Source organism: Populus nigra, chromosome 1, assembly GCF_951802175.1.
Source record: "Populus nigra chromosome 1, ddPopNigr1.1, whole genome shotgun sequence".
Taxonomy (NCBI): Eukaryota; Viridiplantae; Streptophyta; class Magnoliopsida; order Malpighiales; family Salicaceae; genus Populus; species Populus nigra.
The window spans coordinates 37,676,269-37,701,021 of record NC_084852.1 but is presented as its reverse complement, the minus strand read 5'-3'; the positions used below and the strand labels follow the sequence as shown (position 1 = coordinate 37,701,021).

The window sequence follows — 24,753 nt, the reverse complement described above, 5'->3', positions numbered from 1 at the left end:
TATTCAGTTTAAAATCATTCAAGCAATCCAATTGCACATCCAAAACTCAAAAACTAAAACTACCCTTTTTCTCTCTCTCCAGTGGCATTTTAGCATTTTGTCTCTCTCCATTGTTTAGACCTCCCTTCCCTTTTAGTTTATAGTATCTCAAAATATAAATACAAATGTGGAAGGAAGGGACAAGAACATGTTTAGTTGAGGAAATAAACCGAGGACAAATTTAAAATAAAATCATGTTTTTTCAAAACAAAAAAATCTATTTTTCCGATTATTTTTTCTATCCCGTAACAATAAACAAACATAATCTAAAACTTTTGAACAAAAGAGCAACTAATTTATTTCTAGTTATATCCACTTTGCAGAGCATTTGGCTGGTAATCAATGTAGTATTTTTCCTTTTTAACACACTTGATCAAAAGTTTTGACAAAATAGCATCGGCTAAAAACATATAATTTAATTTCTAAAGCCAAAAGTACTAGCTACATCTCAGATTACACACGAAAATTCCATGTACAAGGAATTCCTACGCCTAATACCCCATTTGGCCTCATATTGCTTCAAATAGGGAAACAGATGTTCCAACTATTAGCCACACAATCCAGGGACAAAGAAAATGTATAGGACACCTCCCAACCTCTGAAGACCTGACTCGTCCATGGAACTCACAGGTTATCCAGAACTCGCAAAAGTCTTGCATCCTTCTATCATGTTCTCTTCCATTGAAAAGACATTTTATACAAAATTGATTCAATACACAAGCTAGGAGAACCTTCCAAATGTTTGCCAGGATTTGGTCGATTTAGCTCATAAGTGAGGACAAAGCACCTCAGGTCAAAACATCAGTATCTTGGGCTCTGTACAAACATTTGTCATCTATACATGTTAGTGAAACAACATACCCGCATGCAAAGAAATCCCAGAAAAATGCAACTTGAGAAAGGGAATGCTGAACAGGTCAAGTTCATCAAGTCACTGGATGAAGTGCAATTGTGAAACAAAGAGCATTAAATCATGAGCTCACCAGGCTTCAACTCATGGCGTTCTTTATCAAAATTTTCTTTTACACCATCATTGGACTTTAATTTGCTCGACTCTACTTTTTTTCTCATTCTCCCCGAGCTCAACGAACCTTCAACTATGAAAAAAAAGATAAGACACATGTCAATCCAACTCAGAAAGAAAAATAAACTGCCAACTACACAATTGTACAATTTGGTAAAGTGACCGATCAAACATGATTTTAAAATGGACATGGGATAAGAAGCACAATTTTTCTGGTTTGGAGTCAATAGAGTCAACGTTGATTCTATTTTAGTCATTCCAGTATTATTTTGATCCCTTCATTCATTGGTATACACATGCTTTTTAGGCCACTGCTGTGTAAGTACAACTAGGCCAGCTGAATTGATTGCGATGTAACTCATGCCATTAGTTTCACAATGCTAACTTTTGTTAACCTGTGTTTGCTCAAATCAGAGAACTTGTACAAGAGTTGGGACTTGTGAAAAAGAGGATTGAGAGCCTCTTATATTTAATCTATCCCAATTTCACGATAGCAATGTCATTCACTTGAGAATTAATATTTGTTTCACCGACTGGAAGCACTCTAAAAGTAACAGGCAGCAAAACCCCACAGCAGACAAGATGAAAGCCATTTAACAACAAAGGAATAACCAACTAGTAATTGTGTAGCATTGAATAGAAAATAACAATCATACTCCAAGGATTCCAGATGAAGAACAACCCTGTCATCCCTCACCCTCCAAGGGACAAGGTAGAAATAGAAAACTTGTGCATGTATCCAAGATATATCCTACAAATTTTACAGATCTACACCACATGTCATCATCTTGGATGACAAAAGGTAATCTGATGCTTTACAGAAAGTCGTTGATTCGTCCATTATGGTTTAAAATGTAAAGGAAATAAAAAAAATTTAATTAACCATAATGCAAAGCATGGGGGAAACCATTTTAGTCATAAGAACCCTGCTCTGGGTGTCAGATCAATCTTAAATTAATTAGTCCCTGCTGTTCATTTATATTCTAAGGCACTTTGCCAAAAGCCCCTTATCTCCAAAGATATTTTATTTAGAATTATAGTCTTCTCATACCTGTGTTGATAACAATGAAATGAGAACAATTAGGAGCTAGGACACAATTTGCATGAGAAAGGAAATAATGCAGTTCTTGTACCTTGCCATTCCCACACCACTTTTGATTCACCCTTCACTAGCTTAGGATACCGATCTACTCGAGAATCTTCCCGCACTAAGTCCTCAACCTGTATGATATAAATTACTTATCACCATGAAACATAAGATCATTAATTGCCAAACTATTTATCAGGCATAGAAGTCATTGTATCACAAAACTCCATTACAAATGAAAAATGCTAAGAAATTCAATAGAAAGAACAAACCAGTGTTCTAATTGCAATGAATTGGTCTCAAAATATTTGAGTGCAGGATTGGCAAAGTTACAACAAATGCTTTCAAAAATTTCTAGCCAAATGCTTTGATGATGATGACAATAGGGGAAACTGGTCGCCTTGGAGAAGTAACAATTAGATATTAACAAAAAATGGAAGCTAACCAAAGCTGATGGTGCCAGTACAAATTACAAAAGATATGGTCCTCTACATTTTCAACAGTGGATATTTTAAAGGATGGGTAGTATTGATTAAAGAAACCAAACCCCTTTTTAGCTGCAGTTAGTTTGAGCAACAGCTCCTTCCTCTAAAATTGCTCGTATCCTCATATTTCTTATAAACAAAAAAAATGATGGCTAGAGCAAACTTTCCCAACCAATTCAAGCAAGTCAAGATGAGCAAATACTATTTCGCTTGCAATATCAATCCATAGGGAAAGATACACGATTATAGGCATGATCAGATTCATAGATTAATACCTTTTTCCATAAAACAAAATCTTTCCTTTCTTTGGGAGAAAGCAGATGATCCCGTAATCGAGAGGCCACCACCCAAGGTTCACATTCTGCGTTTACTCTCTTTGACATCAAGGCCCTTTCCTCAAGTATGTCACAAACCTTACAAAAAGACAACAGTTCAACTAGTGTTTATTTATTTTAAGAGCAAAACAAATGAATATGGGGACATATATCAGTGGTCAATTGCCTCAATCCTGTTAATGCAGAGGCATCAGTGCCAAGTTGCCACTGTGCGCATTATAACATCTAGTGTGGTATCCTAATATCAACTTTACAGGATCACATTAAACCGGCAAAAGAAGACTGATAAATTCGGTCCATAGTAAGAATCCCAACTCCAGGGAGGAAAACAATCAATTTTATCCTTGCAGGTGCAAGCGGACCTAAAGATGACATTTTAAGGATTATAGCTATTAAAATATTGTTTCTAAACAGACTTTAATAATTCATCTTCTATGCAGAAAAGTAGGCAGGTTACAGCTCTCTGTCCTCCAAGAATTGATCTATCTAAACACGTTGTTCAAATTTAAATCTGAAATTATAACTGTAGAATTGATAAGTAGGAAATCATGTCTTGAATCAAAAACATTTAAATGATGCATGGTGATCTGTACGAGAGCTAAGCTATGGCAAGGAGTGATCATCATAAATAATAATCATGCAACTAAGGTCTTTACACCATTAGAAGTCACAGCATTGTATACCTGGTGGTAAAGTTCTTCCCCTCTGGTTGATAGATACCATCTCCGTCGAATTTTCCAAACTAGAAATGCAAATCCCAAAACCTGTAGGTCTCAAGACAGTGAGAATGCTTTAACATTGATGATTAAATTAAAGCATAAGTGCATGCCTTTAAAAGTGAATTACCAATGCACAAACTGGCACGATAACAAGAGCATGCTCAGAAATCCATTGACGAAGGTGGCAGGTAAATGGTTTGTAATGTTCCACCAACAGGTCTGGACACTTAAACTCTTTCTTCCTACCAATAAGAAAATGTCAGAGTAATCGGGGCCTTCCAAACCAGGGGTCTGAAAGCTTCACTAAATAAACAGCATACCCATTAGGATTTGTCCTTGTCTGCAATTCTTCACTAATGGTTTCCATTGCCTTCATCTTGGTATACACATACACTGGATTGTCTGAGCTATAGTTTTCCAACAGCTGGTGTCCATCCAAATCATTCAATATGTCATCCTCTTGGACCTAAAAATGAATTGTAATAATCATGTTAACAAACCCATAGAAGAACCACCACATTCACTAACGTGAGCAAATAATAGTCTGGAAGATATGGTTTTCAAACTGTGGAGTGTTGCAGAAGTTACACACCCACATTATCCCAGTCCCATAGCACAGGAAATCAGCATAGGCTTCACAAAGATGATTTTCTACCCCCTCCATCTGCAGATGCATTGTATGCAAATGGAAGATTTTAGAAAGACTGTGTTTCTTCCGTGGTCAGAAAATCATCACACTAGAATGAATAAGATTCTCAGAACAGACAAGTTTCTTAGCTCTTTCATAAACATCGCCATCTTCTATGCATGTGTTTCTGTGTCTTCTATAGCCACGAGCACATTCTAGCTTTCCCTGATTACATTCTCCGTTTCTTGGACAAGGTTCACATGAATCTGAAAGTGAGCATCAGTTATGAGGAATTGTTTGACATAATAAGTATCACATTGAGTTGGGAAGTATTAGTAAGGACTACAATATTAGGATATACCGTAGCACTGGTCATCAAATATTTGAAAGAAGTCGGAAGTCAAAACTCAAAACTCAAAAGGTCGAAAAAGAATGTTCAAAATGCTAAAAACAAAAACAGGCAGAGCTTCATTGCATTAGACTTGCACATGATATGTGAGTTTTACCAATTCAACATTAATCCATAATATTTTTTTGTTCAAAAATATTTCTGTCTTCTAAGGACCCATAAAATCTTTTATTCAGCAAAATTCTACCATACGCTCTTGCTGATTCTACAAATAACAAAACAATTAAAGTTTGGAAATTGCAAATGTAGATTGAGAAAAGATAACTTCAGATCACAAAATATAATGTATGTAACAAAAGTAAGAACACCCACAATCAAACTCAATCCCATGCTTTAAGGTTTCGATTTGGAGTCCGAAAAGGCTAGGGATCGTAAAATCTCTAATTATAAATGTCAAGCTCTAAAACAATGAACCCAACAAAATAACAAACCAGACAAAATTTACACAAAACATGGACAAGAAGAAATCTATGAGAAACCAAGTAACACAAGTTTAATCCTTTGTGAGGTGATGCAACTCAAGCTCAAAGTGCACAAGATTCAACATTTATTGGCTTGTTCAAATAATGATATTGCATTAAAAGGCAGGTTATAATAATAAAAACCCAGAAAACAAACAAACAGGGGTTACATACTGGATAAAGAATCTGACGAGTCTAAATTGGTATCGCAGAAGGGTTTTGTAGAATGATCGATGTAATTAGCAATGAAGTTACAGGTCAGAGCTACCGAGGATGCGATTGCAAGTACTGCGATGAGTCTGAGAAACTCTTGCTTTGAAGGAAACAAGTTATGGGGTGGTTCAATTTTAGATGATATAGTAGACGGGTGCGAAGACCTACTAGATAAATCCGGTTTTGGGCGCCTTTTTGGTGTTGAAGACATGGGTTTTGTTACTTCTGTTTTTGCAGGAGCCAAAGGAGGAGAGGGAAGGGAGACCTGTCGAAAACTATATGTTGCTCAAAGAAAAAAGGTAGGTTTCTTGAGTGAGTGACTGTTGTGTAATTTTCTTCCTTCGAGGATCTAAAGTGCTATTACTCTAAAACGAAGGATTGAAAAAACTAGGTATTATCATTCATGTCAATCATAAGGTTGCCATAGAAGTAACTAGCGAACTGTGCTCCGCCCGGGATAAAAATAATTTTTAACATAAAAAATAAATATATAAGTATTCTTAATGTTTTTTTTTCACGAAAAGAAAATTAAATGTAAATTAAAAAGTAATTAAGTTTTATACTTTATTTATTTTTATTTTATCTTCTTATAGAGTTATAGTGGTTTGCGAGTTTGTTAATATAACCTAAGTTGCCCCAGTTTATAGTTTGGTGTGATGTCTTTTTTTTTTCTTTTCTTTTTAATTAAACTTGACTTTGTTGTCATCTAATTTTTTTCTCATATAGTTAAGAAAATAGTTTCAGCAAAAATTTATGTTATTAAACTTTATAAAGTCTATGAACCTATTTACAATTTTGATTGGTTGACATAGTTTGAAAGTTTAACAAGTTTAACATTATTTTTTTACTTCATTTATAGATATTTGGTTAATTAGAAATTCAGCTTTGTTTCACTTTTTATAAGGTTATCGTGGTTTAAAAAAAAGTCTCGGTATTGGGTTGATGTTTGGTTTGCAATCGTCTATTTTTGTTGTCATATAATTAAATAAAAAATATTTTTTTAAAAAAAATTAATTCCAGTGGAGTCTATAACTCATTTCACGAGTTTGTCGTGCTAGCTCAGGTTACTCAATTCACAGGTTTTGCGAGTTTACCCACCGACCAAATATGCTTTTTTATTTTTGATCCTTTGTTTTTTTTATTTCATCATTCAATATTCGATTGGTCAGGAAATAGATTGTATAATTTATTTTTGTTTGTTTTCTACGGGGTTATAACAATTTTAAATAAATATCTATTTTAGGATCGATATTTAATTTTTTGAGCATATATTTTTATTATATAATTAAATTAAAGTTTTTTATAAAAAAGGTTTAAACCTAATAGAGTCTATGACCCGGGTTGCGGGAGGACCGGAGTTGATCCACCACGTTGTTGTCTTGATATTTTTTTTAAAAGTTGTTACCTTGAAGTTTTTACTAGTCATCCAGATTATATTTGGATCCATAAAATCGATCAATTTAAGTCAAGTCAACTCTCATGCAGTTTAATTAGAAAATTGAGCTAGGCAAATAGCTGAGATGGAGGGTTTTAATATTAATCCACTTGACTAGGTTTAATGACACTATCAAAAAACTTTTCACGTTCTTAACATTCTTTTTTATATTTTTAAAAAATTAATCTGGTCACGGTAGAGTGTGGACCAATAAACTAGTAACAAAACAAAATGATAATCATTTGAATTAATAGATGCTAAAAAGACTTCCTGACATAACATTGCATGTAGGATCACAGGTTAATATTTAACATAGTAGAAAAATATGATAATATTGCAGGTGCTTTTTATTGTATCATGATTTTCTTAATCGAGAAACATGAAGATGTTTATGCTAAAAAAAAATAAAATTAAAATTGATAAATTGAGACAAAGTTGCTCATGCTATGAAATGCTAAAATAAAAAAATAATAATTATTCTCCTAAAAGTAAAAGATATAAATGTATGTAAATATTTAATCCAAACTTTTTTCTTTAACTAACACATTTTATTTTATTTTTATCTTAGAGGTTATTTTTTCTCATAAAAAAATAAATGTTTTATTTTTATTTTTATGAACACTTCATGAAAATACAATTTATGTATACAAAACAGGGAAAAAGTTTATTGATGAATTAGAATAGCCTAAACATTAATACATACAAAATAATTATAAAAAATTATTTACTTTAAAAAGATGAAATAAACAATTTAAAAAATTAGAAAAGGAAGGATTAATTTAAATATATATAAAAAACATATAAAAAGAAAGGTATTAATTAAAAATAATAAAAAAAGAGGTCATACTCTATTAGGTTTACAAGTTAGGCTCGCTCACATGGCCTCTTCTATTTGTTTATTTGCAAACGGGATGGACAACATGTCATCAGCCTCAATTATTTTTTAAAAAATAAATAAATAAAAGCAAACATTGTGTTATCTTCCTTTTCGGTTTTTGACTACCGAAAAGGTGATAAAAAAATCAAGCAAGGTGTTTTTTTACCCAAAATGTGCAATATTCAACCAATTTTCACATTAAGATAGATATTTTTCGCAGCCAAAACTAATACTTTCTTTCTCTGCCATTGAAATCTAGTGACTCTCTCTCATTTCTCAAATCATGAACTTAAAAATAAGAAAATAAAGTTTCAAACCAAACTTGAATTTCATAAAACAAAAGGGACTAAAATTTTATCATTTGAAAAGGAGGACTGAGCGAACTTTGGGTAATTTTTTGAAATTGCCATCTATTTTCTTTGTTTTCTCACTTTGATCCCCCCCTTTTCAATCTTGCCCTCTCTTAATAAATTTGAATTAATTAGTCTTTAATTTAGCCATAAAATGATCAAATGACTTGAAAAAAAAGTTTGATAATCAAAATTAAAAAAGCTCACTACCCATGGTGAAATGTGAGATATGCTACAATGGCATGGTGCAAAGTATATAATCTTATTTGAAAACAAATTCAAAACTAATATTTAATGTAACAATACCCTAAAAATTACTATAGTTATTTTATTTCAATCAATTTTTAATAAAAAATATAATTTTTTTTTAAAAAACAAGCCATCACTAAAACAACTTAAGCATCCAAGTTTGGAAGGAGCAAACCCTATCCCGAAAAAGAGAGAGTCAAACACATGTTGATCTGTAAGGTTAGACTTACAAGACTGACATTCTATTTTTTTTATTAAAAAACTAGACGGGATAACATGCGCCCATCCAATTTTAATTTAAAATATAACATATCACACATCATCAATTGGTTCAACTGGGGTCACCTCTAGTGATTGAAAAGTCAAAATTTTGACTTTTAGAATTAAAAAAAATCATTTTTCAACTCTTTTTTTTTTTAAAAAAAAAAGCATAAAAAACATCCATTTAAACCTTTTTTTTTCCGTCTTAAATCAACATTAAATTGATTTTAAATGATAAACCAATCCAACTCCAAAAATATTATCAAGCCTCGATCTATTTTTCCAACAAGTTAGATGTTAAAAAACATTCCAATAAAATTTCTCTCATCGAATGAAATTTCTTAACACTAGAATAAGATATTTTCATGCCAACTATGACTTTATCTCTTGCTCTTTATATTTCTATGACTTCCTCTTTTTTCTCTCATAGAGACAAAAAAATAAATAAAATGAATATTTAAGTCAAAACTAAAATTTCAAAAATTATAAGTATGGTAAAGAAAGAAATAGAAAATATGTGGATTGAAAAGAACTTTTCATGTGAATTTCAGTTTGGTCCCACGGGGTTTTTTTAGTTTGATATTGTTACTTTCTACTATAAGTTTAATTTGTAACTCATCAAATTGGTAATAAAAGGATGCAATTGAAAAAGAATTGAGAATGAAAAAAAAAGAGGCATTTAACTTGTAGTTGTAATTGAGATGTGATGTAATTGTAATATATCATAAAATCGTCCATTTCCAATTTTCCATACATACACCCCCAAGAAAAAGGACGGTTTAGATTCCTTGCAAGGTGTCACTTGTAACCACTTAGTTTGTCTTTGTCGGAGTGTAATTTTAGAGCCCCAGCAACAGTACGTAAATCTCTCCTTAATTTTAATGTAGTCTCCCTTTCTAATTTTCAATCTACTTTCTTTGTTTAATTCATAATCCACTGCTTTCTCTCCTTTCCTGGCTCTTTTGTTTCTGTTTGTGATAAATTGTAAATTTTTTTAAAATCAGTTTAAAATACAATTTTGGGATTAGTTTACGATTGAAGAAGCTTGAATTATTGATGGGTTATTCCTACTTTTGCATGAATGAAATTTCAACAGGTTTGTTTCCATGGATGATTAGGTGAGGTGATGATGCCGGACTTACTGGGTTACATGTGGGCCTGTTTACGTATTGGCAAGATTGGTTTCTTGGCCATTTTGGTTTCTGGAGGAATTGTGTTGCAAATCTTGGTTTGTACTCTTTTCTTTTCTAATGACCTTCAATCTTTTTAGTTTAACTATTTTATGGCCAAGTTAATCATAATTTTCTTCTTTCCTGTGTTTTGTGTTGCAGGCATGTGCCTTGTACAATAACTGGTGGCCGATGCTAACTGGTAAGACTAAGTGACCGCAAGTTTTTGCCTAAGATGATGATTATTTTTGTTGTTGTTCATATTTTCTAACTCGGAAGTTTTGAATTTTATCTGACTTGTTGTGTCATGACTGCATAATCTAGTTGTTGAAAGTGAGAAACTTACCATGTTCCTGAAAATGTAAGGTTCACAGTTACAGGAATCCTTTAATTTATTCTCACCCCCTCATATTGATACTGTACTTCATGTGCAGAATCCTTGAAAGTGTTCTAGAGTTTCTTTCCCTGGTTCTAAAGTATTCGCAACTGCTCATATGAAAGGAGATCAGTTGCATGCTCTTTCAGTGTGGTTAATCAAATAGGAAAAGCAGAATAAAAATGAAATCGCAATTTTCAGTATAAAGTAACTATAAGAGAGTGACGTGCAGGTTATGCAAGAATTTGTGCCAGCTGAAGTTATGATTCAGGATGGACTAGTTCTCTAAATCCGAATTTGCTTAAGCATCCACTCTATCGTCATGAGGTTTTTCTTTTGAATGTGTAGTTGTGTTAACAAACTAACTAAACTTATCCCTATGGTGCCTATCTTTATTACAAAACGCTAGCGCATCGAAACCCTTTTCAAGTACTCACAACTCTTCACAATTGGGACATTGGCGTGCTGACACTTTAGCAATTCTGACCAGTAGAATCATCACCTGCTGCATTCCTGTAGACATAACCCTACCTGGCACAATTAGTGTAAGTGCATATTGTTCCAACTAACCTGTCATACTGGATGCTTATTTCCGTGCTCTTATATTAGTTCTCAACATCTGTTCCTGAACTAAAGTTGAGTTTCTTATGATTCTGTCTACATTTCACTGTTGCCTTCTTGTAAATGAAAGCGATGTCTGCTATTTGCTTGTACCTTGCATGGCATTAATTTTCTTTCTCAAGAACAAATATCACTGACTATCTTCTACCGGTAGCTTGCCACATTTTACCTCCTTATATTATATGGACATGACAAGAACATGCATGCACTTTAATGCATTTTTTTTGCATAATTTTTACCTTGCTTTAAATTGAATTGCTTGTTTAGGCTCATACACTGGTTTAGAAAAGTCATGCTTGGTATTCTTATCCATGGATAGATAAGGCATATCTCTTTCTTTTAAAGATCACAGAGGGTGTCCATTAATTAGTTTGAGCTCACAGATATTGTAGTTCTAATGTGACTCTGAACATTGAGCATGTAAGAGTATTTGTTGTGTTGCTTTGATTGGATAATTCGTTGTTAGTTCTTTTCATTTCCTGTAGAGGGGCCTTTGCATTTATCCTGAATAGTTTCCATGCAGTTAAATTTGATGCTTGAGAAACAGAGGATGGCCTTCATCAGTCATTGAGATATACGAGATTGAAATTAGCAATGCTGATGACAACTCCTTTTCTCTTGCAGTAATAATGTACGTGCTTCTTCCAATGCCTTTGCTGTTCTTTGTGGGTTCTAATAGTTCCTCACTTCTCACAGAATCTGATAGTGGGTAAGGCTCTGACAATTAAATGATTCCAGGTCAACATTTGACTTTTTGTCAGTTTAAAATAGAGCGCAAAAGCAGTTAGCTATACCGTGCTTCCTGATTATTCATGAAACAGTTGGGTCAATGCAACAAAGTTCCTGACCGGAGCTTCAGCAATTGGAAGCATTGCAATACCAGTTATTTTAAAGCATGCCGGTATTATTGGATGGGGAGCGCTAGCGATGGAGCTGTCATCATTTTTTGTATTTGTCATTGCCATAATGTGTTACATAGGCATGAGCGATGATGATGATTACAGTATGCTCTGAGATGCAGCCACTTGATTCATAAGTGTAAAAAAATGTTGATTTTAGTGCTTTGCAGGACACTTTTCTTTCTTGTTACAGCGAGCCACACCTTCATATATGTGTGCTTACTGTTCAGCAAACATGGTGTTCTAATTGAATGATATATATTGTACATGATGAGTGTCTTTACTGTGTTATCACAGTATATAAGTTTTTTACTGAGGATAAAAGTACTGAGATGAGCTTGGATGATTCAATATTTCTTCCCCGCCAAGGAAGTACCCATCTTGGTTTGGAGCAAAAGGGATGGTTGTGAGTTGAGGAACATCATTAGGAGTTGGTTGATTCAGGGACAATCCAGGCACAGTGCTTGTTGTAAGGGATGTCAATTCTCGAGCAAGAAACCATGGTGGTGTAAAAGATGGTGGAAATGACTAAGAATATTGCAGTGTGAAGCTATGATAGATGATACCATGTGCTTGGAGAGTTGACCAAAGGAGAATGTTTACTGGCCATGATCCTATATTTCTTGGAGTTTGAATATGGTAAGGGTGGCCTGAACATCTGTGGAATGAATCAGCGGATATATACTGGGCTAAAGGTAGCAGTCATCCAACAAAGTCTTCTTTCTTTTAAGAACCAGCCAGAACTGAAAACCTCATCTCAACTTGCAGGTCTTTGAGTCTACGAAAATGGAGAGCTACACATCACACATATCATTTAGTCCTGTATCCATTGTGAACTGATTAAGATACTTGACAGTTGAGAGTAACTTTGGGGGATAAAGACCTGTGCACAAGACTTGGAAATTTCCCACCACCTCAACTCTCAGGCCTTCCGAAAGGGGAAATAAGCTAAGGAAAAAGAAGAGTAAAGAGAGAACCAACCGAAGTGGCTGCTATATGCACAGCCCATTAACTAATAATGCTCCACAAATTGTAAGTCGGGGATGTGTTAATCTACTCGATATACTGCAATGGTTTCATTTCATCGAGTTCTTTCAGAGATATCCCTCTATAACTTTCTACGTTGACTCTACTGTATTTGCAAACTTCATATCAATGGCCAATATTATGCTCAATGACATTAGAGAGGGTTCAATACAAGAGAGGGCTTGAATTGATACCCTGTTTACATTAGTCTTGCATGTTTTATCTAAACAAGAGCTATTAGAAAGTGTTTAATTCCAAGTTAAAAATGATAGATCATAGTTTTCTATTCGTTTATTGATTTCATAATTAATCAACAGTGAACAACAATTTCCATGAAATAATCAACTTGCTAACACACCTTTCAATTTTCTTTTCTTTCACAAACTGTCCACAGCATAGTCCAAGAAGCACTGTAAACAATAATAAAACCTTCTGTCAAAGTGCAAACAGATTTAAGTTTTTTATATATATATATATATATATATATATATATATATATATATATATATATATATAAACATAGATATATTGATTAGAAATAACTTTCAATTTAATAAAAAATGGTTACAAAATGAAATCAAAAGGTTAAAATGTTTAACTTCTACCTTATATTACTTTCATTCATAAAAAAAGTTGCTTTGAATCAGTTTTTTTGTCAAATATACTTCTAACTCGACTCGTTTTCATCATAAATTATTTAGGAAATATAACTTTTAAATTATAACTCAAATTCAAAAGTTGAAGTTGGTCTCAATGTAGTTGCTTTTATTATCCTTCCGCTGGCAAGCAAAAGGTAACAGAATCAGAGAACTAGAGGGCTTCAGCTTTGAACGGGGGGAAAGCTGCTGCGACCTGAATTGATATTTGCTAGCGCATGTATAAATTGTTTTCCTCTCTATCTGCAATTGCCCAAGGCCCTGCTTATCTTTCTTCTGCTACTATTTCCAACAAATCTCTTTGGAAACATGCATAGATACATTACAGATTCAAAACTGACCTAGCAATACATTCAATCGAATCAAACCAAGCTACCAAGAGCTCCATTCCAAGTGATACCACCTTCTTAACCTTCTAACAAAACCCTGGCCTAAATCTCTATGAAATCCTTGATAACCCTCCAACATACTCACTAAAAAAACAACTAAATCAGCTCTTTATCATCTCAATACTTACGCTTAGCTCTATAAACAACCACCCACCAACATCAAAATGATAGCAGCCAGTTAACCACACGCTTCATAAATCACTTAATTGTCATGAGAAAGAAGTTACAAGACATACTTGTCAACTCAAGTTAAGGATAGCCTTAACAGTAGAAGATTTATCCACACTACTACTATTACAACTCCAAGGGCAATCACCATTCAGACGATGAGATGATTAAACAAATTAAGCCTACTTGACCACCTCACCACCAGGTCAGAATTGACTTGAAGGCAGTCACATCGAGTCAAAAATGCCTTGCACCAAATTCAAATCATGGTGGAGCTATTTATCAGTCAATTACATTGTAAAAGGTTCTAAATTCAAAAGGGTTCATTAAGCAGTATGCCTACAAGCTTCAGAATCTAACCATCTAATAAGATGGTAACGAAACAAAATACCTATAATCCATCTATCTTGCAGCGACTCCATAATTACGAAATCCTAATTCAGCTAACAAGTTAAGCCACGAAGACTATAACTACTACAAATCATTTCTTCATCCAAAATAGAAACCTAAGCTACAAAAAAGAAAGAACAGTTCCTCACTTATTGCTAAACCAAAAAAAGTAGCTAGCAAAAATAACTAAAAATAAATAAACTCTACTAAACCACCAAAAATAACCAAAACCCATTACTGAAAAGTATCATAGATATCCAACGGACAGAGAACAACATAATTACTACTGGGTAAGATTATACTCATTCTCTTAAAACACAGGTTTCAAACTTGGGAAAAAAAAAACTGTAGAAAAGGGTCCCTTTTCACTAGTCCAGTCTGAAATGCCCAGTTAAAATACAACGCGAAACTGAGGAGCGTCGGATTCACTCGCCGGAATGATTTCCCAGCGGCAAGGCTCGAGGTCGTCGGATACGGGGCAGAACCCGGCAAGAGTAACCTTATCCGCAGTAGCAGATACAGACCCGAACTCGAAAACGGTGACGTTCTTGGGGGGCGGTCGGGGTACCTCGACGGCGCCGTTCATACCGGGGATTTCGGAGGGCGGGGAGGTTTCGGGTTTCGTGGAGCTAGAAGCGGATTTTGATTCGGGTTTGGAGCTTCTTTGGAACCACGAGAGGAGACCCATCTTTTGGCTTTCAAACTTTTAGTTTGGGGATTTGCTACTCTGTTTCGGAGAAAAATGATTTTTTTTTTTTGGGTTTGTACTTAGTCTTCAGAATTACGAAAATGACCTTTTTTTTTTTGTAAACTACTAGTCATCTGCTCACACTCCGCCGCGTGTAGATTCATTAAGAAGAATTTTTAAATATGATAAAAAAAATAATATATACGATTTAATAAAATAAATAAAAATTATATATAGTAATAAATGTTAAAAAAGTTTATAAATTTAATTATAAATTGAGCCAAAACATATATATATATATATATATATATATATATATTAAGATATTTGATCACATTATACAATTATACAATGAACTTATAATTTTTTTATTTAATTATGCAATAGAATTGATTCTTGTAAGAAAATGTAATTATTTTAACTTTATAGGAAAAAGAACCATATTATAATTTATTATTTTTTTATTAACTTATTTGTCTCTAATTAAAAAAATATTTTTCTTTCCTAGGTTTTTAATTTAATAAAAATCATAAGCAATTAAAATCAATAAATATTTTTTTAGATAAAATGAAATAAGGATAACAAAGGTTTCCTTTCACATAAATCTAATTAATGTGCTTCCATTTTTTTGTGTTTTATTTCACTAGAATAATTATTTTTTAAACAACAGCTCATTATATCTATAAATTTAAGTGTTAATAAAAATAAAAAAATATTTTGATATTTTTAAGACAAATGATTAGAAAAAGAAAAAAATGATGTGTTGGTAGCGCGGTGTAATAAGAAAATTTTTGAAATCTATTTTTAATTAATTATATGATTATAAAAACCATTTACAAGAAAAAAATAAAATTATAAAGGAAATATACATTTACCAATATTGATAAGTAACTAAATATTTATAAGTGCAAAGAAACTTAAATGAACAAGTTATTTGCTAAAAAAATTAAAACCTCAAGAATACACTATGATGTTAAGACACAAAATACTATAAATTTGAACAATATATTTATATTTTTTCCCTTTTTTGTAAAACATTATGGATTAGTTGATGGGGGAAATAGTGTTTTCAAAGGATCAATTGATTATTAACAAATTAATTGAAAACAAATTGGTTTATACCTTTTTTTTTTAATGAAATGACTTTTTTCTATGAGCTTTTTTCTCATTTCAATTTTCTTTGCATACTTAAAATGATGTGAATCCCTTTAAAAGTTAAAAAATAATAAACTTGTCAAGAGAAGTTTTTTTTTTTTTTTGCCTTTTCATGGTTTTAGTACAATAAAAAAACAGATTTTTCCTTGGAATAAAAAATTATTTGGTGTGAAAAGGCTTTTTATCTTTTTATCATGTTTTTTTTTTGTAATATTAAATTTCACTTAGAGCTGCTTCATAATTTAATAAATATCAAATTAGTAAAAAAACAATTGTCAACATATAGTCTACGTGTGGACACCCCATGCCCTTTTAGTAGTGCATGAGAGGTCGGTCAGTGACTATACATTGGGTTTTATGACAACATTTTAATTATCTTGAAGACTCATCTATTATGCATCAACATGTATGGCCAGGGTCTCGGGTTTTGGACCGGTGATCATTTTTTTTTCTTTTCTTTTCATATTATATTTTGCGCCTTATCTTTTAAAATTTCATGGTATTCTTTCAATTGTTTTCTCTTTTAGATTTTATCCATATTTTTTTAGATTTCTATTTGTTTTGTATGAAATGATTTATCAAATTGTTTTTTTTTTCAAATTTCATCCTTCTTTTGTTTTTTCATGTGTTATATTTTATCTTTATTTTTTTGATTGCTAGTTATTTTGTCCGGGATAGTTTCTAAAATTGATTTTGTTTTTGCGATTTCATCCTCCTATAGTTTTTTTCTTGTTAGATTTAATCCTCATTATTTTGATTGCTATTTCTTTCTTAACCTTAACAAGTTTTTAAATTTGATATTTTTCATGGTTTCATCATTTAGTATTAAACTGGTTAGGAATTAAATTTTTTGGTTAATTCCAAGTCTAGGATTTAATGGATTGAAAGTTTGGGGGATTAATCTAGGTTTAGAAGATTCACCTGGTCTTGCTTGTTTTTTTTTAAGCTAATATTTTTTTTCCGGTTTCATCATTCAATATTTAATTGATTTTAGATTGGTCTCTGTTATTTTTTTAATTTTTTTCTTTTGTATTTTCACTAATTTTAAAAATAATCATGATCATCTCACCCTTTAATGTTGAGTTGCTTGATGGTTAAACATTATAGTTTTATTCGATTTGTTTTTGTTGAGATTACCTTATTTTAGCAAAAAGGTCTATCATTGCCAATTTTCTTGTAAGTTTATTTATTTTTATTATATTATTTATTTGTATTATTAAATTGACTGAATTTATTAAACCCAACCACGTCAATAACCCAAGTTTCAATTTATTTTTTAGAAATACTTACATCACCTTAGCATCATTGAAGAAAAACTAGGTTGGCTTGCAGTGCAGTGGCATACCGTTAATATAATAAAATATTGTTTATTTTTACGTTACAAAAATACTTTTAAAAAAATATATTTTTTAATGATTCTAAATCATTTTAATGTGATAATATTAAAAATAAATTTTAAAAAATAAAAAATATATTATTTTAATATATTTCTAAATAAAAAATATTTTAAAAATAATTATTACCGCGTAATCCTAAATGCTACTAACTAACGGAGTATAGATACATCTGAGCGCGGTGTATCACGGGCCATTTATATATCTGATTTTAACTTTGTCTGGCAACCGAATCAGCTACTCTGTTAGCTTCTCTACTGACAAGAACTAGAGAATAATCTGTTATTGAAGTACAATATACAATTGATTAGAGCAAGCAGTGACAGTTCGACCAGATCAATTACTCAATATACCTAAAACAATCAGCCTTGGTTCTTTAGCAGAAAGGGAGATTATGATTTCCCAGAACGTTTATTGCACAAAGGCACAAACTGATATAAAAATTAAATTGATGAACAAGCAAGCAGGCTCGCAGTTAGATAACCATGTGCCTTGTAAAATCTTGAAAAGCCATTGTTAAATAGAAATTAATTGACAGTAGTGAAGGTGGACTAGATTCTTCATTTTTAGATTTGGATCAATATATGCTACCTCAAGTAAGCATGGATGGATCAGGTCAATTTCTAGCTTCAGATCTTGCTAAATGCAAAGTAAAAAGGAGTGTCGAAAGAGAGACAAAACACAGTTATCTAAGCTGACAAGCCCCGAGAAATTATTAGCTACAACAATTTATCAACATTTACTTGCCAACTATCAATTTTGCTCTTGCGTGGCCCTTGTTGATCTGGAACTGGTCCGCTAGGCCAAAATGAGCCATCAATAGCCAAACAAACGTAATAAGCTCTCCACCTTTACTTACTTGCTGGGCATGGGCAGTTGCTCTGCAGTGACCTGCAGCAAATGACAATAATTCCACCCACACTTTGCTCAGTAGCTCCCATCTCTTCTCCTCCCGCTCTAGAAGCTTGGCCAGCCTACATGCATCAAACAACACTGACTTGCTTCTATCTCCTTTCACGTCGACAGGCTTTACCTCTGTATTCACACCAAGAATGCTATCACACGCTCCCCATTCTTTATTGGATCCTAAATCCCTTCTCTTAAAGAACCTTTCAGCTTCAGCACAGGTATCTCGAAATCTTATTTTACCAATACCAGCCACAGCTGCCATCATGGCTGGCTGCATAATGAGAAGATACATCATATAATCTGAAAGGAGCATACTGAGTTCTTTTTCATCGTATTTCTGATCTGTAACATCGTAGGAGTTGCACATGCATTCTAAAAGGAGCTTGCAGAAACTTTTATCATCAGATCTCTGATCACCATTGCCGTCCTTGTTGTACAGGAGCTCAGTTGCGATGTGCCACAGAAGAAGACTCTCATCATAAGTAACATTGACAACGTAAGGCATTAATTTCTCCTTGAGATTTTTGTCCCAATCATTGTCCTGGAGAGCCAAATTACCCCTTGCTGAACATATTGTCTTGGCATCTTCTGGATCATCTGCAGAATCGGACTTCTTTTGCAGCTCATCAAATATAACTTCCCAAAGTTCATAAGTGAATCGCTTGTTGGACACTCGAAATATCCCATCAACGAAATCCTTGAGACCCACAAAATCAAGAACTTTGTCCATGAAAATGCCTATCCGGCTTTTAGGTCTGTTGACACAGTATCTTACCAAATTATAGCCTTTGACAGACTCAGACCAGCTACGAAGACCAATGAGTTTAAAGATGGCACGTTTGACATTGAAAAGGGGCACTTTCCATGCAGAGAAAAAGGCCACACAAGATTTCCAACAAGAATCGGGATGTTTCCCAAGTTTATTGAGATCAGCCACTGTCCAGTCAGAGAAAATGGCCCTGACGAAGGCTATTGTATCAAGCGAAACCGAACCCCACAACAACACGTACGTAAATTTAACATCAAGTGGGTGAAATGTGTCCTTCTTGACAATGAAACGAAATAATGCAAGGGCAACCAAAACCAAAATGAAGGACAAAAGGCGGAAAACATATCCAATTGCGGAGTGCACAACAACAGCCTTTGTAAAGAGAACTTCGTAGATGAAATTGAGCTCTACCTCTAGTACTTTCAAAGCATCTTCTGCATCTATGCTGTGGAAGAACTTGCGGCTCTCATTCCGATCCTTGAAGCTGAAGATGAGATCAACTATTAGTCCTTTGAAAATGTTGAAGTAGTAATAAGCTCTTTGCACAACCTCAAGATCATCTTTCAGTTTCTTAATTTGTGTATCGCGAGCTGTAGCCTGCATTTGTTTATCAGGCTCCTCAATTATTATTATTTCTGTCGGGATTTTGGCCTCAATCTTCGAATCATATTCCTCCATGAGCTTGGCGTAGTTGGGTCCTGGGTCTGGATCTTCGAGCATAGAGTCACGAAACTGATCCATGCTCGCACTGTATAAAGAATATGTCCGCTCGAAGTATTTGATGACACCAGCAAAAAAAAGGAGGACTGTCGGGATCCATACCTTATTACTGGTAAGTGTCAGGAAGAAGACATAAAGGGTAGCGAAGCCCTGCGTGGCGAATGTAAGCATGTGCCTAAGCCAGAGTTCGTTATCTTCAAGAGCAAAAGCAGTGATGGTGTCTGGGCCACCAAGGTGCACCAAAAGAAACGGAGCCCAAAACGCCAAGAGATCATTGTTGTCTTTATGCTTAGGTTCGCTGGTGCCTTGGCTGGTGGAGATGTGTCCTATGGTAAAGTTTGCCACTGTATCTGCAAGTAAGTAACCCGACCAGATCAAGAAAATAACTAATTTGTGGGCAGTGCGTTTCCTCTGGGAGGCAAACAGTATGAGGAAGACCTGCAATGAGAGGCTAGCAAGAATAGCAGATCTGATATTCCAATGATCCCATAGCCTCTTGACCCTATCTGGTATGGGATCTGGCATGTTAATTTAACTTTGCTCCCTCCTCCCCCTCTGTCTTGGTGATTTTAACAAGAATCGGCAATGTTGTACTGTTTTAGCATCTAACATAGTTAAGTCAACTCTTGGTCATTCTTTATCCAAGCACAGTCAGGTAGGTAGTACAAAGAACGCCATACTTAGTGAAGGTTCCATGTGATGGGAAACCCTCTCTTTGCGAATTCTTGTCATAAGTCAGCAAAAAAGAAACAAAATATTCTGCAAATGGGAGCTTTTATAATGCAAGTTGGGATCAACTTGCAATAAATAATGTCACAAAGAGAAAAAGATAAGCACATTCTCTTGTTATTGGTGCGAATGAATGAATTAAAAAGGTCATGTATTATCGAACTGTAAGACAACCGACTGCGTGACAGAGCATTTCTTGTTGTCTTTTGTAGGCAATGAAATGGGATTGATCTGAAACTCAGTATCCCACAGCTAATCAGAGAAAACAGTGAAAGTAGATGAAAATTGATTATGTTCAGTGGCTTCTTTGGCGTATAATTAACTTGCAAACTGGCTGTTAAGTCATGTATAATGAAGTCCAGTAAAGTGGCTAAACATTACTAAATATGCTAAAAAAAAAGATACAGGTTGTTGCTCTATATACATGAATATATGAACAGTGAATTTTTTAAATTTCATTTTCATCCTTCCAAATTGTATTAGCATGGTTCACCACTAGAAAATTAAAAAATGCTGATGAAATATTACATTAGCCAGTAAATACCATTCCTTCAACCATTTATATCACTGATTAGATTTGCCGATTAAAACATGTGGTTGAAAAAAGTTGTCAAAGATTTATTATCCTTAGATGAAAAATATTTTCATAGGTAATTAGGAATTTCAATGAAATATTAGCATCAAAAAAATAAAATACATCGATAAGTTTTTTTTATCAGCTATTTTGTCGGTAAAAAAATTACCAAAGACATGTTTCATTATCTATTCTGTCAGAAAAGACTAAATATTGTCGATGGCAAAGCTGACAGAATTGACAACAAAATTTCCTTCACTAATTCCGTCGAAAAGGTTAAAATTTTTAAACCATTTTGCGACTTCCCAACGAAATCACCATGAAAAAAAATTGTTGAATGTTTATTGGCCATGATCCTATATTTCTTGGAGTTTGAATATGGTTAGGGTGGCCTGAACATCTGTGGAATGAATCAGCGGATATATACCGGGCTAAAGGTAGCAGTCATCCATCAAAGTCTCCTCGCTTTTAAGAACCAGCCAGAACTGTAAACCTCATCTCAACTTGCAAGAGTCTTTGAGTCTACGAAAATGGAGAATAAAGACTTGTGCCCAAGACTTGGAAATTTCCCACCAGTACCCTACTTGTGTATGGATGTCTCTCTCAGGCCTTGGGAAAAGAGCAGAACAAAGACTTCGAATTTTCAGCAGCAAAGACTTGGAAACCTCCACGAAGGCTAAAAAGAATCCTATGCAGCCCAAGTAAATGGCAAGGGGGGAAAACAAAGGGAAAAAGAAAAGTAAAGAGAGAACCAGCCGAAGTAGCTGCTATATGCACACCCCATTAACTAATCCTCCACAAATTGTACTCAATATACTGCAATGGTTTCATTTCATCGAGTTCTTTCAGAGATATCCCTCTATAACTTTCTACGTTGACTCTACTGTATTTGCAAACTTCATATCAATGGCCGATATTATGCTCAATGACATTAGTGAGAGGGTTGAGGGCTTGAATTGATACCCTGTTTACATTACTCTTATATGTTTTATCTAAACAAGAGCTTTTAGAAAGTGTTTAATTCCAAGTTAAAAATGATAGATCATAGTTTTCTATTCGTTTATTGATCACATGATTAATCATCAGTGAACAACAATTTCCATTACAACAAGGAAAATTAGATGTAGAATAAAATCTTTGCCCGAAAAGAATTCTTAGCTAATTAGACATGTCACCACTTGGTACTCCAATTAAACAAGAAAACTACTTCAATTAAATTTCTTTAATAATACCACAAGCCTCCCCCAAGAAAAGACCATGATTCTAAATTTAAATAAGCATATGAAGTGATGAATTAAGCTTTGTTGTGTATAAATTAAATTGACCAAGGATTGAACTTTTAATGTTGTCTTTTTGAAATCCACCTTGATCTAAATATTCTGAATAAACTCATTGAATATATTTTTGAGCTCCTTTTGCCTTTAATCTTGTAATTGACCTGATTAGAACTTGCAATAGATTTTTTTGGTGTAGTCTTGATCGTATTATTCATTCTCTTCTTAAAATGATTCATACACGAATCATTACCTACATCAAACAAAAAAATATCAGAAACATTAAAAGTAACACTAACACCATACTTACTTGATAGATTTACTTTATATGTATTATCATTAATTCTTTCAAGGATTTGAAATGATCCATCTTCTCACAGCATCAACTTAGTTCTTCGTTATTGAGAAAAAAAATTTTCTGCATATGCACCCAAACCCAATCGATTGGTTAAAAAAATAATCCTCTTTCACCCTTTATTAACTTCCTCCTATATTGTTGTTAATATAGTTGATAATACCTTACATGCCGAATCATAAACTCATGAACTCAATCAATAAGATAGTTCTAAAATATTCTAAGTTTACCATTATAATTGATTTAATATCCAATTTACCCTTATAAATGTTGCTAAAAAAACTAAAATAAAAAATCACAATCTTATCGATCATGGACCATTGTATCACCATCCTAGAACCATCTTTTTTCCTATGAGTTTAGTGAATTAACTATGGTTGATTTGAGTTGTTTTTTGTGTCCTTTTTTAATTGATTTTTTTAATTTTATAATTCAACATTCAATTGATCAGGAATTAAGTTTCATAATTTATTTTTATTTTATTTTTATGGTGTTATTCCGGTCTTATGACCTGGGTTACAAGGATAGCATGTTAATTTATATTGACTAGAATCATTTTTTAATTATTTTTTCAATTTTATTTTTTAATATTAGGTTGATTAAAAATTAAGTTTCATAATTTATTTTGATTTATTTTATGTTGGAGTTATTATAGTCTAATGATTAGGGTTGTATATTTGACAAGTTAACTCAAGTTGATTCAATATGTTTCTGTCTCAATTTTTTTTTTTTAAATATTGTCTTGAGTTTTTTTTTAATCAAAGTATATTTTTACTAGTCGTGCAAGTTATCTTTAGACCCATCAAGTTAATCAGATTAACCCTCAAATTGTTTAATTTTGTTTATTAGAAAAAAATATTAGTAATGCATGAGCTTTTTTTTACAAGCCAATGATCCAATATCTAACTAAAACATTTCTGAAACTATGGGAGCCAAAACATTAACAAAAGTTAAAAAGGCTTGGAAAAATATTATTCACCCATACTCATAAACATTGTTCATTGGAATAGTACAATGACAATTTTGTGTATTGCTCATCCATATTAAGAAGTATTATTCATTGGAATAGTATAATGATAATTTTGTGTTGCATACCAAAAAATTTAAAACTAGACATCGAAGTTATTAGTATCTTCTCACAAGGTCCATTAGTCAATATCAAATTAATTGGGGAGAAATAAATCTTTTTTGCATTTTAAAAGCATTGTGAAACAATTAAAATACTCCTAAAAGCAAAAAAATTAAAACTAGCATCAAGTGCAATTTAGTACTTTAACAATGGTTTTTTTCATAATTATCATGTCAGACCAAGGACAATTTGGTATTTGAATAGACATGAAAAATAAAATAAAAAGAATAAAAGGCACACTAAAACAACCAGAATGCAGGAAACCAAAATCTAAAATTAACCTCAAGGGGCTTTTTCATCTTTTACAAAGGTGTGTTTTTTTTGTTATTGTCGCATCAGCTTAAAGCAATTAAATCTTTTCATAAGAAGAGAAAACAAATAAAAATAAAAAGTAGCTAGTGTGTGCATGGTAATCGCCAGTGTGTAGGAGGCATCCATGCCCTTCCAACGATGCGTATGACGTTTCCCAGCACCTAAAACTATCATTTCACAGTGTCATTGTAAGTGTCGTCACATCTTCTTTTTCTTTGGACAGTGCTTGTTGAAGTTGAGTGGTCAATTTGTCGTTTGTGAGGCTTTCTTCTTTTTGTTGTTTCTTTTCTCTTTTCTCCTTCTAAAATGACAGCTTACTCATCTTTGTTATTGGTATTTTAAATCCAGTCCATATTCTTTTGATTTTTAATTTTTGTTCTTGGTCTTTTTGTAAATATTTTATTTGTTTTGAATTTCATCATTTAATCTTAATTTTTCATACATTATGTTTTTCAATTTGGTCATTATTCTTTTGATTT

The 24,753-nt window shown here is 33.0% G+C and overlaps 4 protein-coding genes across 7 annotated transcripts; 1 reads left to right on the top strand and 3 right to left on the bottom strand.

Annotated features, from left to right (window-relative positions):
- Nucleotides 1–437: 437 nt before the first annotated feature.
- On the bottom strand, nucleotides 438–5,754 carry LOC133687507 (uncharacterized). Of its 2 annotated transcripts, XM_062107046.1 has the most exons (10): nucleotides 5,362–5,751; nucleotides 4,456–4,583; nucleotides 4,282–4,353; nucleotides 4,010–4,155; nucleotides 3,817–3,931; nucleotides 3,654–3,734; nucleotides 2,911–3,048; nucleotides 2,197–2,284; nucleotides 1,023–1,136; nucleotides 438–855 (listed from the first exon to the last, which is right to left on the bottom strand). In XM_062107046.1, the coding sequence occupies exons 1-10, from the start codon at nucleotides 5,609–5,611 to the stop codon at nucleotides 833–835; spliced, it is 1,155 nt and encodes a 384-aa protein (XP_061963030.1). In that variant the 5' UTR covers nucleotides 5,612–5,751; the 3' UTR covers nucleotides 438–832. The 2 variants fall into 2 exon arrangements, with proteins under 2 accessions (XP_061963030.1, XP_061963032.1); XM_062107048.1 differs by lacking the exons at nucleotides 438–855; nucleotides 1,023–1,136 and adding an exon at nucleotides 1,672–2,114 and having other exon boundaries at nucleotides 5,362–5,754.
- Nucleotides 5,755–9,271: 3,517 nt separating this feature from the next.
- LOC133695895 (vacuolar protein sorting-associated protein 55 homolog) lies at nucleotides 9,272–11,905 on the top strand. 3 transcript variants are annotated; one of them, XM_062117870.1, is made up of 5 exons: nucleotides 9,272–9,428; nucleotides 9,669–9,800; nucleotides 9,904–9,943; nucleotides 11,363–11,447; nucleotides 11,560–11,905. In XM_062117870.1, exons 2-5 carry the CDS (start codon nucleotides 9,699–9,701, stop codon nucleotides 11,750–11,752), a joined length of 420 nt encoding a protein of 139 aa, XP_061973854.1. In that variant the 5' UTR covers nucleotides 9,272–9,428; nucleotides 9,669–9,698; the 3' UTR covers nucleotides 11,753–11,905. The 3 variants fall into 3 exon arrangements, with proteins under 3 accessions (XP_061973854.1, XP_061973862.1, XP_061973869.1); XM_062117878.1 differs by having other exon boundaries at nucleotides 9,278–9,428; nucleotides 9,691–9,800; XM_062117885.1 differs by having other exon boundaries at nucleotides 9,291–9,455.
- A 2,568-nt stretch (nucleotides 11,906–14,473) lies between these two features.
- LOC133698903 (uncharacterized) lies at nucleotides 14,474–15,016 on the bottom strand. Its single transcript, XM_062122013.1, has one exon. It carries the CDS (start codon nucleotides 14,952–14,954, stop codon nucleotides 14,658–14,660), a length of 297 nt encoding a protein of 98 aa, XP_061977997.1. The 5' UTR covers nucleotides 14,955–15,016; the 3' UTR covers nucleotides 14,474–14,657.
- A 3,018-nt stretch (nucleotides 15,017–18,034) lies between these two features.
- LOC133680475 (uncharacterized) lies at nucleotides 18,035–20,661 on the bottom strand. The gene has a single exon (XM_062103450.1). It carries the CDS (start codon nucleotides 20,424–20,426, stop codon nucleotides 18,243–18,245), a length of 2,184 nt encoding a protein of 727 aa, XP_061959434.1. The 5' UTR covers nucleotides 20,427–20,661; the 3' UTR covers nucleotides 18,035–18,242.
- Between the last annotated feature and the right edge of the window lie 4,092 nt (nucleotides 20,662–24,753).

Excerpts from the sequence above, each read along its gene's own strand:
- LOC133680475 (XM_062103450.1), bottom strand. The coding sequence starts at position 20,426 with ATGCCAGATCCCATACCAGATAGGGTCAAGAGGCTATGGGATCATTGG.
- LOC133687507 (XM_062107046.1), bottom strand. The coding sequence starts at position 5,611 with ATGTCTTCAACACCAAAAAGGCGCCCAAAACCGGATTTATCTAGTAGG. Across the intron at positions 4,584-5,361 it reads CTCGTCAGATTCTTTATCCA|ATTCATGTGAACCTTGTCCA; the intron begins GTATGTAACCCC and ends GCTCACTTTCAG. Across the intron at positions 3,735-3,816 it reads TCGTGCCAGTTTGTGCATTG|GTTTTGGGATTTGCATTTCT; the intron begins GTAATTCACTTT and ends TGAGACCTACAG.
- LOC133698903 (XM_062122013.1), bottom strand. The coding sequence starts at position 14,954 with ATGGGTCTCCTCTCGTGGTTCCAAAGAAGCTCCAAACCCGAATCAAAA.
- LOC133695895 (XM_062117870.1), top strand. The coding sequence starts at position 9,699 with ATGATGCCGGACTTACTGGGTTACATGTGGGCCTGTTTACGTATTGGC. Across the intron at positions 9,801-9,903 it reads GAATTGTGTTGCAAATCTTG|GCATGTGCCTTGTACAATAA; the intron begins GTTTGTACTCTT and ends TTTGTGTTGCAG. Across the intron at positions 9,944-11,362 it reads CTGGTGGCCGATGCTAACTG|TAATAATGTACGTGCTTCTT; the intron begins GTAAGACTAAGT and ends TTTCTCTTGCAG.